This window comes from Odocoileus virginianus, unplaced genomic scaffold (assembly GCF_023699985.2).
Source record: "Odocoileus virginianus isolate 20LAN1187 ecotype Illinois unplaced genomic scaffold, Ovbor_1.2 Unplaced_Contig_13, whole genome shotgun sequence".
NCBI classification, from domain to species: Eukaryota; Metazoa; Chordata; class Mammalia; order Artiodactyla; family Cervidae; genus Odocoileus; species Odocoileus virginianus.
Window position 1 is genome coordinate 614728 of NW_027224330.1, and position 21296 is coordinate 636023.

At 39.1% G+C, this 21296-nt stretch overlaps 1 protein-coding gene and 1 pseudogene across 4 annotated transcripts in view; one reads left to right on the forward strand and one right to left on the reverse strand.

Moving 5' to 3' along the window:
* Positions 1–21296, reverse strand: part of MARCHF1 (membrane associated ring-CH-type finger 1) — a 1143673-nt gene that overhangs the window by 608787 nt on the left and 513590 nt on the right. The window contains exon 3 of one of the 4 annotated variants that reach the window (XM_070464068.1): positions 13569–13774. The exons of 2 other annotated variants lie outside the window; for them this stretch is intronic. In XM_070464068.1, the coding sequence (XP_070320169.1) occupies positions 13569–13667 (99 nt within the window). In that variant the 5' untranslated portion in view covers positions 13668–13774. Of the gene's footprint in view, positions 1–13568; positions 13775–21296 lie in introns of those variants that run through there. One more of the 4 variants, XM_070464066.1, reaches the window with a different exon arrangement.
* LOC110135960 (glutamine synthetase pseudogene) lies at positions 7341–13434 on the forward strand (annotated as a pseudogene).

Consider the following 21296-nt stretch of genomic DNA (forward strand, 5'->3'; position numbering starts at 1 on the left):
AATTCAGAATAATGATAGTAAAGATGATCAAAAACCTTGAAAACAAAATGGAGAAAATGCAAGAATCAATTAACAAAGACCTAGAAGAATTAAAGAATAAATATACAGAGACAAACAACACAATTACTGAAATTAAAAATACTCTAGAAGGAATCAATAGCAGAATATGTGAAGCAAAAGAATGGATCAGTGAGCTGGAAGATAAAGTGTGAAAATAAAATCTGAAGATTAGAATACAGTAGAAAGAATGAAAACAATTGACGATAGTCACAAAGACCTCTGGGACAATCAAACCCACCAACATTCCAGTTATAGGGGTCACAGAAGAAGAGAAAAAGAAAGGGTATGAGAAAATTTTGTTAATAATAGTGTTAACTAGATTTATAAAAATGAAAAGAAAATGGCCATTTCTCTAAGTGCTTTATTGACTATGCTAAAGCTTTTGACTGTGTGGATCACAATAAACTGTGTAAAATTCCTAAAGATTGAGAATACCAGACTACCTCAGCTATCTCCTGAGAAATCTGTATGCAGGTCAAGAAGCAACAATTAGAACCAGACAGGAAACAATGACTGGTTCCAAATTGGGAAAGAAGGACATCAAGGCTGTATATTGTCACCCTGCTTATTTAACTTATATGCAGAGCACATCATGCAAAATGCTGGGCTGGATGAAGCACAAGCTGGAATCAAGATTGCCAGGAGAAATATCAGTAACTTCAGATATGCAGATCTCTTGATGAAAGTGAAAGAGGAGAGAGGGAAAGCTGGCTTAAAACTCAACAATCAAAAAACTAAGATCATGGCATTTGGTCCCATCACTTCATGGCAAATAGAGGGGGAAACAATGGAAACAGTGACAGACTTTATTTTCTTGGGCTCCAAAATTACTGCAGATGGTGACTGCAGTCATAAAATTAAAAGATGTTTGCTCCTTGGAAGAAAAGCTATGACCAACCTTGACAGCATTTTAAAAAGCAGAGACATTACCTTGTCAGCAAAGCTCCATCTGGTAGCCTTGTATGGATGTGAGAATTGGACCTAAAGAAGGCTGAGTGTAGAAGAACTGATGCTTTAGAACTGTGGTGGTGGAGAAGACTCTTGAGAGTCTCTTGGAATGCAAGGAGATCCAACCAGTCAATCCTAAAGGAAATCAGTCCTGAATATTCATTGGGAGGACTGATGCTGAAGCTGAAAGCTCCAATACTTTGGTCACCTGATGCGAAGAACTAACTCACTGGAAAAGACCCAGATGCTGGTATTCAGGCAGGAGGAGAAGGGGACGACAGAGGATGAGATGATTGAATGGCATCACTGACTCAGTGGACATGAGTTTGAGCAAACTCTGGGAGTTGATGATGGACAGGGAAGCCTGGTGTGCTGCAGTCCATAGGGTCACAAAGAATCAGACACGACTGAGCGACTGAACTGAACTGAACTAAGTGCTCAGATATTCACAGGATAATACTAGGCATGTAAACTTTCAATAAGCTTACCCACTAAGTATCACTGGTTATTTTATTTTTTCATAGCATGGCTTATTCTATATAATAAATAGTTTATTTTACCAATAAAAGGAAATTGAGAGCATAACCCCAATAAAGATGAAGTAAAGTAAAAATAATTATCACTGTAACAAATATTCAAAATATTCAATTTTGAAGGCCCATGAAATATTGAGAAATAGTAGCATAAGTAAAGAACACTTGACAATATAAATATGGAACAGAAATGAAGGATAGTATGTATTTTTCTACAAATTCTTGACTCTCCAAAATTCTTGATTCGGTAGCTGTGAGACTGATGGTCAGACATTAAAGTCATAGGTTAGGTTTCATTTACCTAAGGCAAACAGAGCGTCTATTCACATAAAGGTCAGAGATTGGGCAAACTTCAAATAGCGATGAGTTAGCTTTTTATTTTCATTACTTTTAATTATCATCATTATTATAAAATGCTTGATCTACGACCTTATGCAGCCATAAATAGGTCTTCATCATTTCATTAGTGGGAAGTACTAATGAGTCTTATTCACAACAAATAATAAAATAGCTTGATGTAAAACATAAGGATTTGATTTATACTTTCATTTATCAAGCACTCAATGGTGTTTATTTTGTCCCTAGTATTCCTAGTATTTAGAAATATGAACTCATTTTAATTCTCATAACTTTGTGAGACACTTCTCACATGTGTCACTATTTTACACTTGAGGAAACTGAGACACAGAGATATTATCTTATGGAGATTCTACAACTACGAAGAGGCAAAGCTCAGATTTAAATTCAATTAGTCTCCTCCAGATGTATGTGTTTAACTCTGTGATCTGTTCACATAGGATCACATAACACACGAGAGATTCCCTCTAATTCTAAGGCATGAAGTTTCTTTTATGCTCTCACTGGACGCCAAACAGAATGCCTGAGCAAGATGGTAACACTGAAGTCATAGGCAAATCCTTTACTGTGCGAGGCGGACATTACTTCTTCCAACACTTGAATGTGCTACAGTAGCAGTTTCATCGTAAATGGTCATAGAGTAGTATTTTATTAAAACCCGCCAGAATTTAAATTTTTGAAGTTTTGTAAAAGTTACAGTAACAAATCTCCTTCATATTCTGTAACTTTGTAAAAAAATAGTTGTGAATAAAACTGGAAAGTAAAACTGTGTTATGGGTTCTAACTACACAACTTAAACACACACCTTTCAGCCAGGAAACATTCACAGCCCTACACCACCGTGTGGAACTTATTTAGGAGTAAATATCCTTAGGTTGACAGGTGGGAATAACTATCTTTTAAAAACGTGACTATCTGTGCAAACATAGCGGTGCCTCACTCCACAAATGTTTGTCCCCTCTGTCTCACCCCGGAGCCTCCCCGCGCGCCTGCGCCGCACTGTGGGGCCAGCCACTGCCTGGTGCCAGAATCCTCTCCTAAGAAACTCTCTTTTTGTTGTTGACATCAAAAGCACAAATCCTCGAGAATTCAAAGAGCTCCTTTGTATCAGACCGTGTGTATTCTTCGTCAGCTGTTAGGGGAAGACCGCTCACCGCAGCTGTCTTCTTTGCAGCCACGTACGGATGATGAGCAGGGTCATCGCGTCAGGAACCCCACACCCAGGAGCCCTCCGGCCTCTGCTTCGGTCTCCTTGCCCTCTTTTAAGAGTCCAGTATCGACACCAGTTCTACCCTCATGTCATGCCTATTTCAGTTACTTAACAGGGCTGCAGAGACAGGGGAGAGAATGAGCCTTGAATAGATGTCGCTTCTCATCCCCACCCGGAGGCGGTGAAGGCATTGCAAGCGGCTCAGGGTGATTTCGTGGGAATGAGCCGGGAAAAGCCACGCTCAGCTGCTGTCCTCCGCATTCAGCAGTACCTCAGACTGAGGGATTCTAAATCTGTGTTGGCATCCTCAGTGCTTCTTTCGTGCTGCAAAGAATCGAGTTAAATGTTGGCTAATTCACAATTCTAAATATTCTGACTAATAAAACATGGGTAGGTACATCTGCTCCTCCCATGTTCCTACACACTTCCACATCAAGAATTTTGTTCAACAACCTTTCTAACACAATGATCCCAGAGTCACTAAATCAGCTGCACATTCATAATAATTTATAAAATCTACACCAGGAAGGAATTTTAACAATCTATCTGCCTAACTGAGCCCACAATTTACTGATCAGGGTGTGCCAACAATTACTATTTTCATTTAATAGTCAATCAAATGTGTTATTCAGTCTTAGTTATTAATGCAATTATCCACAACATCTGTTTTAAACAAGAAAAATTAATGTGAATTATGACAATTTTAATTGAAAGCAAATAATAATATAGAAATTTCCTGGTTTTCATTATAGAAAATTATTTCAATACTATTAGTACACTCAGAGGAATTAACTCTAAGCACATGGGACTCTAGTATTCAATTTGGACTGAGGAGAGCCTTGTAAAGTGGAAAAATAGAAAGAGAGTGTCAAACTCACACCTCTTCAAAATGCACTTCCCTTGGCTAATACAGATCACTCTGGGTAAATGTGTGCATGTTTTCAGTTGCTCATTCGTGTCCAACTCTTTGCAACCCCACAGACTGTAGCCTGCTAGGCTCCTCTGTCCGTGGGGTTTTCCAGGCATGATTACTGGAGTGGGTTGCCATTTCCTTCTCTAGGGGATCTTCCAGACCCAGGGATAGAACCAGCATCCCTTGTGTCTCCTGTATTGGCAAGTGAATTCTTTACCACTGCACCATGTGGGACATCTTATGTGCACAGGTTATTCATAAATTAGTGTTTGTGACAACTTTACCTGGACCCCAGGTCTTTCCAAGCTCAGGAATTAGCTGCTACACAGGTAACAACACAGAAAACAATTGAAATTACACTTTGCAAATAATCGTTTAGGACCCTGCCCTGTTGTAATTGATGTAACAACTAAACAAGAAAATGGTTTAAATAATTAAGAACATATATTGAATCACTTCATTGGAAAGTCATTTTGTTTTGAATAAGGGTTGGTTTCAAGGAAGGACTGACCCAGTGGCTCAACAAACATCATGCAAAATCTATGTTTTCTTTCTTTCCTTCTATACTGCCTATTTATAATCAGCTCCAGCTCCCATAGGACTTCCTGGTCCCCTACAAGCACCAACCTTTTTCCTTACAATATCCAGTTAAAGACCTCATGTCCTCACATAAACCATCCAGAAGGAGAGAGCTAGTCTATTCCAGAGGTTTCCAGGAACAGCAAGGCTTCTCTTCCCTAGCAGTTTATTAAAGGCTCTATATGTGCTTTGGTTCTGATGGAGTTAAGTTTTCAGTTCTGAGGCATTTTCTGTGCTCAGGGGCTAGGAGAGGGTATTACAATATATTGATTTTTTTAAACCCATCAAGGCTGTCATGAGATGGGCAAGACTGGTTCTCTGAGCCCTGTTTCCAGAAGGCAGAATGGATGATATGCAATGGAAACAAGAGATGTCCACTGAAGGTGAGTCCCATTCTGCCTGAGCCGAACCGGAAGCCTGAACTCAAGATTATGTTAAAGGTGTGCTCAGTTGCTCAGTTGTGCCCCATTCTTTGCTACCCCAGGAGCTGTAGCCCACCAGGCTTCTCTGTCCATTCTTTTCAGGCAACAGTACTAGAGTAGGTTGCTATTTCCTTCTCCAGCGTGTATGTTAAAGGAGTAATAGAAAATAAATAAATAAAAGAGTCTTATTTTAAAAATGAGATCTTGCAAAGTTACTTTCTGTACATTTAACAGAAAACATGACATTATTCTCTAGGGGACAAGCTTGAGATGTTAAGTGAGTTTCTCAAGGTTAAAAGGTATTAGTGAAGCTAGGACTACATTTCAGATACATGGTATCTCAGTCTAGTATCCTCCCTACCAAACCATTTTCAGCATTATTATTCATTTTTACCTAATTTTCTAAACTTTAATTAAATTAATTCTGGCTATATTCTATAAATTAGACCCATTTAATATTCTATCTAACCTATGAGTCATGGACAACTAACTCTCAGAACAAGAAATGCAAACTCTGCCATTCAGAGGTTAGCAATTTTGAGAATTATATGAACTATTTTAAGTCTAGGGATTGCGATGTTGTGCCTTGAAAGAAAAATTTATATTTATTACTAAATTCAGCAATATTAGAAAGAACAAAGGGACTGGCAGTTAAAAGGCCAATAATTTTGTCCCAACTTTGCCACTCCCTGGTGGCTTAGGGAGTAAACAATCATCCTGCAATGCAGGAGACACAGGTTCAACCCCTAGGTCAGGAAGATCCCTTAGAGGAGGAAATGGCTACCCACTCCAGTATCTTGCTTGGAGAATTTCATGGACAGAAGGGCCTGACAGGCTATTGTCCCATGGGATTGCAAAGAGTCAAACATGACTGAGCAAGTAACACTCATTTTCACTTACTACTAACTACTCTTACGACATAATCAAGCTATTCATTCTCTGTGGGATTCAGCTGTGGAATTAACATGAATAAATTTTAAGGGAATTTCTGATTCTGGAACCCCTTGATTCACAAATTTTGGTTAGGCAATGGGAAAAGCTGGTGCCTTAATTGGAAAGAAACACACAGAACTTTGAAATTAGATTGGCTAATATTAGATTCGGCTCTGGCTCTGAGATTATATTACAATTTTCTACTAAAGATAGAAATAATAAATCTATAATATAGCCACTATTTCAAAATGAACAATATTCTAAAAGCCATGTTGTCTTATTTCTTAATTTGCTGAAGTTAGTGAAGGTATGCCACATAAGAGATCAGCAGTTATCTGGGCTACTGTTGAAAAGACAAATAGAATATCTTAAAAAGGGTATCACAGGAAGGAAGGAAAAATCAAAATATAGGAATATCATAAAATTGTGAAAGAAGTGAAGGAAAATGCACACGTAAACAGAAGTGTATTTGTTTGTTTGTTTGTTTTTGGGAGGGAGGGGTTTATTTTCTCTCCCTGAAACCCTTTCTAAAGCATGGTTGTCACGCATGGTCAGTTTGAGAGTGAGGAAAGGTTAGAAGCCAGAAGTTCCAGCCTTGTCTCCTCTGACACAGCTCTATCACCTGAGGGGTAAGGGGGTGTGCTAATGAGGGCTGGGCGGCATGCAATGCAGCTGGCATTGACATTGGGCTTGGTTTCTGATTCATCTCTACATTTGAAATACAACGGATCTTAGGGACATTTGATTATAAATGAGTGTTCTAAGGAGTATGTGTGACAGGTTAACTAAACGCTGGAATTTGTACTATCCTTATACTTTTCTGTCATAGAGTGTGAAATTCAATTACCCTTGAGGTCTCAGAATTTGATTACCCTTGTTAAAGACAGATGTCTTATAGGCCCAGATCACTAATGTGAATTAATTGCAGCATAATAAGTGCTGCTGCTGCTGCTAAGTCGCTTCAGTCGTGTCCGACTCTGTGCGACCACATAGGCAGCAGCCCACCAGGCTCCCCTGTCCCTGGGGTTCTGCAGGCAAGAACCCTGGGGTGGGTTGCCATTTCCTTCTCCAATGCATGAAAGTGAAAAGTGAAAGTGAAGTCGCTCAGTCGTGTCGGACTCCTAGCGACCCCATGGACTGCATGCAGCCTACCAGGCTCCTCCGTCCATGGGATTTTCTAGGCAAGAGCATTGGAGTGGGTTGCCATTGCCTTCTCCAAATAAGTGATGCCAACATATGTTAAAAAGAAGGAAAAGAGTGGAGAGCCGAGAATGGGAGAAGAGCAGGCTGTCTCAGCAGCACCCCTGCCTGCCCGTCTCTTCTCACCACGCTCTGGCGGCCTGCCCAGCCCACCACTTGCAGGGCACCCAGAACACCTTTCCACCATGGCCACGTCGGCCAGCTCCCTCTTGGACAAAGCATCAGGCAGATGTACATGGCCCTACCTCAGGGTGAGAAAGTCCAAGCTATGTACATCTGAAGGTACTGCAGAAGGACTGTGCTGCAAGACCCGAACCTTGGATTCTGAGCCCAAGTGCATAGAAGAGCTGCCCAGTGAAATTTGGATGGCTGTAGGACTTTTCAGTCTGAAGGGTCCAACAGTGACATGTATCTTGTCCCTGCTGCCATGTTTCGGGACCCTTTCCGCAAGGACCCCAACAAGCTGGTGTTCTGTGAAGTCTTCAAGTACAACCGAAAGCCTGCAGAGACCAATTTAAGGCACACCTGTAAACGGATAATGGACATGGTGAGCAACCAGCACCCCTGGTTTGGAATGGAGCAGGAATATACCCTCATGGGCACAGAGGGCACCTCTTTGGTTGGCCTGCCAATGGCTTTCCTGGACCCAAGGTCCATACTGCTGCAGTGTGGACGACAAGGCCTGTGGCAGGGGCATTGTGGAGGCTTACTGCCAGGCCCGCTTGTACGCTGGCATCAAGACTGGGGGCACGGACACCAAGGCCATGCCTGTGCAGTGTGGATTCCAGGTAGGGCCCTGTGCAGGAGTCGACGTGGGAGATTGTCTCTGGGCGGCCTCTTCGTCTTGCACGGTGTGTGGTCTTCTGAACGAACTGGCCATGAGCCCTTCCAGTACCAGTACCAGGTGCACGACTTGCAGCCTCAAAACCCCTCCTAACGCTACATTTTGCTCCCATTCTCGCCCCCTGTGTCATCATAGCTATAACTCAAAGGGGGGAATATCAAGGTCTTTTTTTTTTTTTTTAATTCCTCACACCCAGTTAATATCTCTTGTTTCCTGTGGTCAGGATTGAGGGGGTCAAGTTCTTAATAACTTCACAACCACCTACCTACCCCTGCCCTTTTCTTTTTCCTATCACTGAAGCTTTCTAGTGCATTAGTTGTTGGGGAGGGAAACATAACCACTGCTTCCATTTAATCAGGTGTGTTTGTCCAATAGGCATAGCTCTCTGGACAGAGAGCCCAGTCATTGTGAAGAGATGGGGAGGACTTTTCTGAGTGGTTACTGAGTGGGGGACAGGGGTGCTGGATTCTGTGGTTAGGTTAGGATTTCCCTTCTTGGTGGGAAGTCCATTACTTACAAGGTTGTAACCAACTTTCTATTAAAAGTGAGCATTAGGAGAGAAGAAAGTGTGGGAAGTCAGGTAGGAAAACGCCCTAGATCTCCTGGTGTGGTGCTTCCCTTGCCTGGGGCTCAATGCCCTGACAGGCTCAGCATAAATGGATGGATAGCCCTACCTTAAAAGAAAAAGTTCTCATTGTGTGGTCCTCCATTTATAACACAAAGCAGAGTAGTATTTTTCTATTTAAATGTAAAAACAAAAAATTTATATATATGGGTGTGCAGATAAATGTGTGTTTTCTCTTTAGGGAGAAAAAGCCATTCTGGTTACGGGGAACCCAAATTTGAGACAAGTAGTCTGGTTAGAAATAAGGATCTCCTTTTGAGTGGGCATGGGGATGGGGGAGGCCATGCTGGAAAAGTTGGCTGTTTGGGGCTGTTATTACTTCACTACCACTTCAGGGCTTCTCTCTGCCCTGCTTTCCCTTCTAGGGAAGCTGACATTGGTTGATTAATAGATGGAAGCCCAAGATAGCAGTAGCCATCACCTGAGCCCCAGGTTTAAAAGACACACATGTACTTGTACACACAGGGGTTTGGAAATATGAGTTGGCTGGTCAACTTGAGCATGTTACTGACAAGGGGGTATTGGGGTTATTTTCCGGTGGGACTAGCATGTCACTAAAGCAGGCCTTTTGATATATTAAAAAAAAATTTTTTTTTTTTAAAGCAAAACAGAATTTTAGATTTTAATCATATTTGTAGGGTTTCTAAGTCTTTGTTTTACAGAATTGCTTGTTTGCTTCAGCTGTCTCCTCCCCATCTCTGCTCTGGAGGAGATGGGACAAGTCTGGAGTCCAAACAGTTGTAATTTTGTATCTTGGTGTCTGTTCTCTGAGTGTGAAATATTCCCTTCCTTTGTTAAGATTCCTGAGGAGTTACTATTTTTTTTTTTTTCTTTTATAATAACAACAAACCCCACCTTTGTCCTTACCAAAAAAAAAAAAAAAAAAAGGGAAAAAATGAATGAATAAAAAAGTGACTGGTCACTTGGAAAAGTATGCAAATGAGATTTTAAAAAGCCAAACTGATCAGCCTCTGCCCTCAATGAAAGAAGAAGAGCTCTGGAAAGCTTTGGAGAGCTATGGACCTAATCAGAGGGGTGCTTTTCAGCTTTCTGTAGATGTGGATGAACTAACCTGATTCCATAACACAAAGAAAAGTCTGATTGCTAATTTCCAGAACTTTCTTGGAACATTCAGTCAAGTCCATCACTAAAAATATCTCCAAGTATAGATTGATATATTTAATTAACTGCATTGTATATAAACCTCCTATAATTTTGCCTAGTCCATTGACTTTGTAAGAAATTAATCATCTCTGGTTGTGCTGATAAAACTTTGTGTCTGGAATCCAAGTCTGAGACACACTGTCCTTTAAGTGTTCAGGGACCTCCTAGAAGAAGAATTTGTATCCTTTCCTTGAGCACTAACTGAAGAAGGAAATGGCAACCCACTCTAGTATTCTTGCCTGGAAAATTCCATGGATAGAGGAGCCTGGTGGGCTACAGTCCATGGGGTTGCAAAGAGTTGGACACAACTTAGTGACAGAGCATGCTCTTGAGCACTAATATCAGCTATACCCAAACTGGATGGAATATTTTATTTTGCATTTTGCACTTCTGGGCTTATTAACTAAGTAGATAAATAACTATAATGTTACAGCACACAAAATGCATCAAAATGTATATTCATTATAAAGATTAGGGTTAGATTTATTATTTCATAAGACCTTAACTCATTTATTTTTTACAGCTTAAACCTTCTGGAGTGCAATAATAACTAAGAAAGTGTTTCCACATTTTCTTTAAGTATACCTTAAAATAAAAACTGATGTCAAGTTAATAGATTAGTTTATTTGAAATAGTCTGTTTCGAATAGAGCAATTTAAATTGACTCACATTTAAATTAACAAAGTGTTAAATTTGAAATTAGATGGTTGGCCCCATATGCACATGTTTCCTTTGGAAAACTTTAGGACAAGTAAAAATGCACTAAGGAAACTTCAGAGGAGAAGCTGTCTAATTTGCTCAACCATCAGGAACTGTTGCCATGTGTACAAGATGGTTTTCCTTCTTTTATAAGGAATCAACACTTGGAATTACAGAAATCATTGCCCTGAATAGATTCTTTTTGCTTTCCCCATAAAGGGGCATGCTTTTCTTTTTTAAATGTATTTATTTTTTATTGAAGGATAATTGCTTTACAGAATTTTGCTGTTTTCGCTCTGTATAATGGGCTCCAGTTTCACCCATCTCATTAGAGACTCAGATGTATAGAACAGACTTGTGGACTCTATGGGAGAACCCGGGGGTGGGATGTTTCAAGAGAACAGCATCGAAACATGTATATCTAGGGTGAAACAGATCACCAGCCCAGGCTGGATGCATGAGACAAGTGCTCAAGCCTGGTGCACTGGGAGGACCCAGAGGGATGGGGTGGAGAGGGAGGTGGGAGGGGGGACCGGGATGGGGAATACATGTAAATCCATGGCTAATTCAATGTATGACAAAAACCACTGCAATGCTGTAAAGTAATTAGCCTCCAACTAATAAAAATTAAAAAAAATAAAAAATAAAAAAAATAAAAAATAAAAATAAAAAAAAATAAAAAAATAAATAAAAAAGGAAAAAAAAAAAAAAAGAATTTTGCTGTTTTCTGGGCATGCTTTTTAATCTATCCACCTTAAATGGCATTCACAAATTTTCTGGACCATCAAGACAAACTATTTAATAATCCATGGAATTTAATGGTATGTTTCAAAAATACTCTTAAAGAGATACTTTTAACTCCATCCAACAGAAAACCAAGATATACTTTAGCATGAAATGTGGTTCCCTTTCTGATGCACAGAACAACATCTCTTTTAAAAAATATTGTGTAGTTCTAATTCCAGTTTTTTAAGAAATCTCCATGTCAATGTATGACAAAAACCACTATAATATTGTAAGGTAATTAGCCTCTGACTAATAAAAATTAATGGAAAACAAAAATAAGCAGGGTGACAATAAAAAAAAATATTGTATAAACTAGGAGTTGCATTTCTCTCATAATTAACCCAATTTGCTTTTAAGAATGTCTCCTGACTCACACTCTCACAAAATAAGTGTGTTTGCCCCTGAAGAAACTAAGCTGCTTATAAATGGTTATTTTTTTTAAAAGACATTTGCGGATTCAGAAGATGTGGCTTAACATCAAAATCTGGATGAAGATTGTGGCTATTTTCATTTAAGATTGAGTAATTTCATTATTATTTCTAACAAGTTAAAAAAAAAAAAAAAAACAAGTGTGATTTATTTAAGAAATCACGTAAGCCACCTTAGCTTTATCCGACTCATGGCCAAGTAGACAGGAAATCGCTGGTGTTGACATAATGCCAAAGAAAGGTGGTGGGGGACTGGGATCAAAACAGCATTTTCATTTCCAAATGTCATTCAGAAGTTGATCATTCTGGATATTATGCAAAATTTCCACTCAATATTCTCATATGAAGTTTCCTTCCATATTACTTTAGGATCATTCAAAGAACCTAGATGATGAGTAAACAGTGTGTATCTTTTACAAATCTCACTTTTAACATTTCCACTCACATTTTCAGAGTCAATCAGTGTCCCCCACTCCCTGTCCCTCTCCAATAAACTTAAGAGATGATTATTTTTATGTTTTAGTAATCATACCACCAAGTCAAAAGACAGATACATATCACAGAGAGTGTTTCCAATTAATATTATGCTGATACATTTCCTCACTTTGTAGAGATATTTCATTCTCAAAAATCCTACAAATAGTCCATGTGTCTATGGCATGGCAATGACTAGAGTAAAAGTTTCTTTTACTACGTGAGTCAGACACATCTTCTGATGTTTCCTACTAGATCTTCTGCAGACTCTAGACAGATCACAATCTGCTAACTCTTCAGTGACATTTTCAAAATCAGTACAAAGTAAAAAGAGGCTACACATGCCTCTTCTCACTTGAAGGTGATTTGCGCTCATTTCTTTCTGCCTATCAGGCTCTCCTTGACACTAGAATTCGTTTGGGTTTGTTTGGTTAGTTGGCTGGTTTGGGTTCAGTTTCCCTGCCTTCTCTGTCCCACCACCCATTCTTAAGAAAAAAACGATGAATAGAGAGAGATGGAGATGGGAAAATCTCATTTTCCACAAAGTTAATGAGTTCTGAGACAACAGTTATATTAAGGGAGTAAGAGGATTACAAATTCTGACATTCTGTCTCAAGATTCCATTTAAAGGAATGCAACAGCATTTAAAATATTTTCACCCAATATCCTTCAGCTTGCTCAATCTCCTTAAAAAGCTTTGAAATAAGTTCCCAACATCTTTCCAGCAGTTCCACTTAGAACAGATCCTGCTAGATTTCACAGCAAAATAGAGCCTAAATGTAATAAGTTGAATATTGCATTTTTCTAGCCCATGTAAGTTTCAAATATTTTTTAATGAAGAAGAAAAAAATATATAAAAGAGACAACAAGCAAAAGTAATCCAAATGCATCCCTGAGAATGGCTATGGAAGCAGCAGACCTTAGGAGGCAGTGGAGCGCTCTCCTAATTCATGCCAGTGACACAGATGTCACAGCTTCTGCTTATCACTCTGTTAGGAAAGTTATTTTCAAACATTCTAGCTTAACGGACAGTGAGTAAAATTAGCAGCCATCAACAGCCCCACTGTCTGAAAATGGATGATACCAGTATCAGAGCCACCCAAGTGCCCTGGGTGCCCTGGGAGCCACCCAAGGGCAAAGTGACTCCACTGGACGCCAGGACAGAAGCGGAAGTGTTTATCTTTCAAGCAGCAAGTGTCCTCACGGATTCGGTTCCTCCATTCAGGACGCAGAGGTTACACTTCCTGTGCTCCTACTAGTTACCGGGGAACCGCCACAAACTGAGAGGGGCAGCCCAGCTGACCCTGAGCCCCGGCCACTCCAGGGAACGCAGAGCGGTGCTGGCTGCAGTCGGCTTGGCTGTTCTAGTTTATCAAAGCAAACCTCCGCTTACCTCGACTTCCTTGCTCTTCTCTTTGTTTCTGCCCATTGAACTTCTCCCATTGCTGGCCATCTCCCGGGCGGGGATTACGGAAATCTGGTGGAGGGGCATATTGGCAGGGCTGCGCGTGGCCAGTCCCTGACTGGATCCCTTATCTCTTCACTCGTCCTGAAGAGCCCACCTGCACAGTTCATATCCTGGCTTTGCCAAGCTCAGTTCTAAACAAAAAGGGGAAAAATAGTGGTTGAGAAACTGTGCAGCAGAAGCCAGGATCTCTGGCCAAAAGGTCAAACATACTGAAAGGGAATCAAAAAGAAATGCAAGAGCAAATAGTACAGAGAGTGTTGCATCTCAAAAGGACGATTTACTGCAAGTCATAACTGCACCGTTTTATGGGAGACAATTCAATTTCTATGGTACCTAATAAGTGTCACAGAAACCAAGGAAACCTAGGTCTCGCAGGCCCTTATTAGCAACCACATTTGCAGCCGCTGCCACTTCCGCTTTTGTTTTTTTCCTGATTCCCCATGAGTGCACTGAGCACCCAGAGACACTGAATCCTGCTGACTAGGTAAATAAGCAGAAGGCCGAAGAGCTTAGTGTCCTATTTGGAGCCAAATCTCTTCCTTGAGAAGAATGGCTAGCTGATTGTGTCCTTAATGCATCTGCAATAATCTGCTTAGGTCAAAGGATCTGCCTTGAAGTGAAGAGCATCCAGTGAGGTGTTAAAAAATAAGAGACAGAGACTGGGAACGAGTGCAAATGTCTTTCTTCAGCGGGTTATTAAAGAGAGCTGCCTGCTGCCTGCACCTTTCTCGGTAAGATTTCAGCAACACGAGTCACAGGTATTGTTACTCCAAGGCTTGGAACCCCACAGCACCCATTTCTGCTTTACTGTGACTTCCGTTTCTGGAAATACATCATTAGAACCAAGAGTATTTTCTCCTTGTTTTTCCAGGAAGGGAGGAGACTCTGCTAAGAACTTTATTGTCCCCTTTATAGATATGCAATTTGGAGAAAATAAATAGCTAATTTAAATTTCTGCTCTTCCAAAAAAAAAAAAATCAATATCCCCTTGGAATGAATTATTAAAATATATTAACCTTTAAAAGATTCCTTTTCTCCTGTTATCATGTCTTCTTTGCTAGGATATTTGATATTCTATTTTTAAAATGACAGACTCTTTTTCTTATTGCAATACATGCATTTTCTATTTTCTAGACATTGTGAATAAATCAGGTCTTCTGTTATCTTTTATGTTTTTTCACATAAGTGAAGCAAAGGTCAGGAAACTAGCTTTTATATGTCTTCAGACACTGCTTTTGAGTTCAAATTTGTCCCTAATCACATAGGAGATATTAAAAGTAATTTCCAGCTGCAATCATCTCTATCTTTCTATTCCACAACAATAATGCCATTTCTACATGACGTTCCAATTTGTTTAAACTCTGGCAAAGGTAAAAAAAGTGGAAAAGGTGGTTCTGGTATTGGCAATTAAAAAGCTAAAGATAATCAAAGATTGCTAAAAATCTTTCATTAAAATGTTTACTGAGATGAATACTTTGATGTACTTGCAAACATAGCCTAATTTTTCAACCTAAATTTGCTACCTCACATGAGCTCTCACAGGTGTCTCTATGACCACGAGGCTCACCTTGGGGTGTTTCAGAACACATAGGTGGATCTATGAGACTCACTTTACCACAGACTCAGATTCAACAGAGTGGCAGGGAAAATGTGAGGTGGGCATTTCTTTAACAGATCACTGATGAGTCTAACATAAACCAATTTTAAAAATCCCCACAGATAGCAATAAAATAACCTTAGAACAATAAGTTATTTAAAGTTTACCTAGTGACAAGTGTCTTGTTTTAAAATAGTAAAATAAATTAAAGAAATAAGTTAGATAGCCCTAAACCTAGCATTTATTCCTCATCATTCTGAGTTTACAAAGTACATCTGGGAAACTTTAATGAAGGAGCTTAAAAGCCAAATTCTTCCAAAACTGTTCTATCCAAAGTTAAGCAGATAATGCTTAAACATTTCTGTAGCTCTAGGATCACAGATGACATCTGTGACCTGGAATTGTAAGGTGGGTATTTTCTTACTTTAAAAATAACTGTTAATCCCTCTATCTAAAAGGATTGTCTTAATTAAGGGAAGGATGGGAATAGAAATCTGTAAACTTAATCATGTGTGACATACTAAAATGCAAATTATGAATCTGTTTAAAAAAGTAATATCATATGTGTTTTCATCCATGAAAATTTCCATAAAAAGCTAGGGCAGCTTTCCAGATAACTTAGATTTAGATACTTTTGCTTAAAATATTCATTGAAGTTACAGAAAGGAGATTTTTAGCTTGAATTAACTAAATGGCTGTCTTAAATCCTTTACTTCATTATGCATTATCCTTTGCTTCCTCTGAAGTATTTTTTTAAATATTAGATTTTAATTTCAAGCTAATTTGATTTATTTTAGCTATTTCAATTAGTTTCCTTTTACCTTAAAATTTAAATATAAATCTGGAAAATATTTACTTTGTCAAATATTTTACACACTAAATAAGACCAGTTGTTATTTAATAATCATGGTTTATTATGTCTTTTCAACTAAATACTTCATAAATTACATGAATAATTACTAACCAGAATTTTTAATAAATACTTACCTAGTACTGTATTAGATACTGGCACACACTGAGCTTCTAAAATTTTTAAATCAGGGGGAAAGTGCTTTCAGTACTCTGAGGGTTCTAATACTGCACAGCCTTGGAACACTGGATCCTACACCAGTCAATATCAAGGGTGCACTTATCTAAGATTTTTCCTTAAGCAGCTCCCAAAGTTCTCTGCTAGCTGGAAACATGGGCTCTTGCTAGGATGGCTCTTTAATAACAATCCAAAGCTAAAAGAAAGGGAATGGGATGCAGTTCTCCTGTGGGAGCATGGTCTATTTCCTTCAGTAACTGAACCCTATGGAATAAACAAGAAGCAAAGCATTCGAGAGCGGATCACTGCCAGACACTGGCCCCACATCAGAGACAAGTCCTGGAAGTCAGAATCACTTAGCTGATCTGTGTCTACGTTCACCAGCAATCATAAGACATGATCCAGAATTCCAAACTTGTTTTTGTCGATACTATTGACTATAATTATTGCTGAAACCAGCTTGGATCCACTTGGATATTATTTCACACACATGACTGAGTTGTGTTTGTTTTGCTGCCATCTTTTGACTTCCAACCTCTGGCTCTGGAAACAGTACCCCAATTACTACATCTGGCTATTAACTACTTTGGGATTTGCAGGTGGTAATTCTAAGGCTGGAACCTCAGCCTTCCCAGAGAGATTCTGATTTGGTGCTTCTCCTTGGTCTCAATGGCTTCAGTCATCTATAGTTTAAAAAGGAAACAAAATGAAATACACATCTAATCCTCTACTGTAAGACCTACCTAAGTCTTTGCCAGCTTCAAAAACTGAAATGAGCTCTAAAGCGTTTATTAGTTTGACTGTAATTAAATAAGAAAAGAAATACAGTATTAGGCAAAGACAAGGAACCAAGTAAACATCTGTTAATGTTTTACTGGAGAGACTGATAATTCAACTTAACGACAATTTATTGAGCATCTTCTGTGTTTTCTGAACCATGTTAGGAATTAAGGGGCAGGTAGTAATATATAAAATTATGTGCGACAGTGTCAGTAGTCAAGCAGTTTGCTGTGTCATTAGGAGTTTGTGACTCCCACAGCTAAGTCAGGTTGAAAAAATACCTGGTACAATGCAATCAATACTTGAAGCATAAATAGAATATTGAATGTAAGGGTCAAAGAAGGCTTGAGCAGCAGGAACCATTATAGGTCTAAATAGTTCATCTTAAAGAGGAAATGGGGTCCAGATTGGGGTTTAGTACAGACAAGATTAGGGCTTCCCTGGTGGGCTCAAATGGTAAAGAATCTGCCTGCAAAGCAGGAGACTTGGGTTTAACCCCTAAATCATGAAGATCCCCTGGACAAGGGAATGGCTACCCACTCCAGTATTCTTGCCTGGAGAATCCCATGGACAAGAAGGAACTTGGCGGGTTACTACCACAGGGTCACAAAGAGTCACACACAACTGACTTTCACTTTCAGGCAAAACTGACTTTCACTTTCACTTTTCATGTTTTTTCACAGATAAGATGACAGAGTCATTTCGAAGCATAGAGATGACGGCGAGGCTGGTATGTGCCTTAGGACACTAGTATAAAAGCCACAGAAAATTTGTTTAAAGTTATCAAGTTGCTTAAGCCACGTGTGGCCATTCAAATGTGACACATTGAAACTTGGGAGGAAGAAACTAGCAAGGGGCTTGAAAAAATAAAAGCAAAAATAAAGTCTATGCAAAGCAATATCAAAGTTATAGGGCTTCCCAGATAGCTCAGACAGTAAAGAATCTGCCTGCAATGCAAGAGACCTGGGTTCAATCCCTGAGTCAGGAAGATCCTTGGAGAAGGGAATGGCTACCCACTCCAGTATTCTTGCCTGGAAAATTCTATGGACAGAGGAGCTTGGCAGGTTATAGTCCATGGGGGTCACAAAGAGTCGGACATGACTGAGTGACTAACACACACATCAGTTATAAATACATTGATAGAGATCAGAAACTAATAAAGATAAGAACTTTTAAGAGATCCTGAAAATGGAAACAAAGCATTCTGAGCGGGGAATGGATATTTCTTAGCACATCCTTGTTGAAAAGGAGGAAACCTGGAAGGCACTGGAGGGCCACTGTCCCAGGCCATCGAGAAGAATGAGTAATTTGCACCACACAAAAGCCTTATGACAGATGATTTAAAAAAGGAAGAGAAAGAGGCTTGGATTGAAATGCTGTTTTTCCTGGGGAAATGTTGAATCAGATATTTATGCAGTTATGTAGGGTTATGGAAAAACTTAAACAAGCAAAATAAGATCAATGGGGATAATGTGAGGGAGAAAAATAAAGCAGAAAAATACTAAAAATTTCTTATTCTAGGTTTATAAAATGCAATGTAATAAAACATTTAAAAAATGGTCTGTTTTTCTGTTTTGTTTGATAGTTGGAATTCACTTTGTGATTATATTTGGTATATACAAGCATACTTTTCTAGAAAAACATCCATTTAATGTAGACATTCCATCCCTGCAGAACTCTCAGATGCAACTGGACAATCAGCTTACAAAACTCAAGACAGAATGGTGGCTCAGATAAATCCTAAAGGTCCTTGATTTTATTCTCTGGAAAGTACTGCTCCTAATTTTCGACACCTCTACTTTTTGAAGTTGAAACAGATTACAGTGAAGCTAAGGATTTCATTTCAGTCTTTTGAAGCATCAATAGCAATCCTCACAAACCCATAAAGTGTGTGATAAATAGAGCAGGCACAGAACTAGTCTGTTGGATTAGTTTGGATTCTTTAGTTTAGTTCAGTTCAGCCACTCAGTCATGTCTGACTTGTGACCCCATGGACTGCAGTACACCAGGCCTCCCTATCCATCACCAAATCTTGGAGTTTACGCAAACTCATGTCCATCGAGTCGGTGATGCCATCCACCAGCTCATCCTCTGCTGTCCACTTTTCCCACCTTCAGTCTTTCCCAGCATCAGGGTCTTTTCAAATGAGTTAGTTCTTCACATCAGGTGGCCAAAGTATTGGAGTTTCAGCTTCAGCATCAGTCCTTCCAATGAATATTCAGGACTGATTTCCTTTAGGATGGACTGGTTGGATCTCCTTGCATCCAAGAGACTCTCAAGAGTCTTCTCCAACACCACAGTTCAAAAGCATCAATTCTTTGGCACTCAGCTTTCTTTATAGTCCAGCTCTCACATCCATACATGACTACTGGAAAAACCATAGCCTCTGACTAGATGGACCTTTGTTGGCAAAGTAATGTCTCTGCTTTTTAATATGCTGCCTAGGTTGGTCATAGCTTTTCTTCCAAGGAGTAAGCGTCTTTTAATTTCATGGCTACAGTCACCATCTGCAGTGATTTTGCAGACCAAAAAAAAAAAATAAAGTCTGACATGGTTTCTCCATCTGTTTGCCATGAAGTGATGGGACCGGATGCCATGATCTTAACTTTCTGAGGGTTGAGCTATAAGCCAACATTTTCACTCTCCTCTTTCACTTTCATCAAAAGTCTCTTTAGTTCTTCTTCACTTTCTGCCATAAGGGTGGTGTCATCTGCATATCTGAGGTTATTGATATTTCTCCAGGCAATCTTGATTCCAGCTTGTGATTTTATCCAGCCCAGCGTTTCTCATGATGTACTCTGTATATAAGTTAAATAATCAGGGTGACAATATACAGCCTTGATGTACTCCTTTTCCTATCTGGAACCAGTCTGTTGCTCCATGTCCAGTTCTAACTGTTGCTTTTTGACCTGCATACAGATTTCTCAAGAGGCAGGTCAGGTGGTCTGGTATTTCCATCTCTTTCAGAATTTTACAGTTTATTGTGATCCACACAGTCAAAGGCTTTGGCATAGTCAATAAAACAGAAATAGTTGCTTTTTTGGAACTCTCTTGCTTTTTCAGTGATCCAACAGGTGCTGGCAATTTGATCTCTGGTTCCTCTGCCTTTTCTAAAACCAGCTTGAACATCTGGAAGTTCATGGTTCACATATTGTTGAAGCCTGGCTTGGAGAATTTTGAGCACTACTTTACTAGCGTGTGAGATGAGTGCAATTGTGCAGTAGTTTGAGCATTATTTGGCATTGCCTTTCTTTGGGATTGGAAGAAAAACTGACCTTTTCCAGTCCTGTGGCCACTGCTGACTTTTCCAAATTTGCTGTCATAGTGAGTGAAGCACCTTCACAGCATCATCTTTTAGCATTTGAAATAGCTCAATTGGAATTCCATCACCTCCACTAGCTTTGTTTGTAGTGATGCTTCCTAAGACCCACTTGACTTCACATTCCAGGATGTCTGGCTCTAGGTAAGTGATCATACTATTGTGATTATCTGGGTCATGAAGATCTTTTTTGTACATTCTTCTGTATATTCTTGCCACTTTTTCTTAATATCTTCTGCTTCTGTTAGGTCCATACCATTTCTGTCCTTTATTGAGCCCATCTTTGCATGAAATGTTCCCTTGGTATCTCTAATTTTCTTGAAGAGATCTCTAGTCCTTCCCATTGTATTGTTTTCCTCTATTTCTTTGCATTGATAATTGAGGAAGGCTTTCTTATCTCTCCTTGCTATTCTTGGAACTCTGCATTCAGATGGGTATATCTTTCCTTTTCTCCTTTGCTTTTTGTTTCTCTTCTCTTCACAGCTATATGACAAAAGAATCAGGAGAAACAGCATCTTCTTTTTAGTTTCATAAGACTGATCTTTGCTCCTTTATAAATCGCTGGGAAAGAAAAAGATTATTTTGTTCAATTATCTTAAAAATGATGTTAGAATTAATCAAAATTATAAGGAATATAAGTATATATTAATATTTACTTAGCCTTGTGAACATAGTTTATGATTAAGTAGAAACAATTTTTTGATGCTGTATTTTTCTTTCTTGGCCAGACAAATGGAATGAAAATTTTGTTTAAAAACCAAGATTTATTTTTGCAGATAAAGTTAGATAGCCTTGCTCTCCTAGTACATATTAATGCAAGTTAATCAACAAGTTTGAATTAATCAACAAGTTCATCTTTGCTAATGTCCTCTATAACTGCCATAATATTCATATATCAGTTGAATTAGGAAATAATAGGGGAAAAAATGA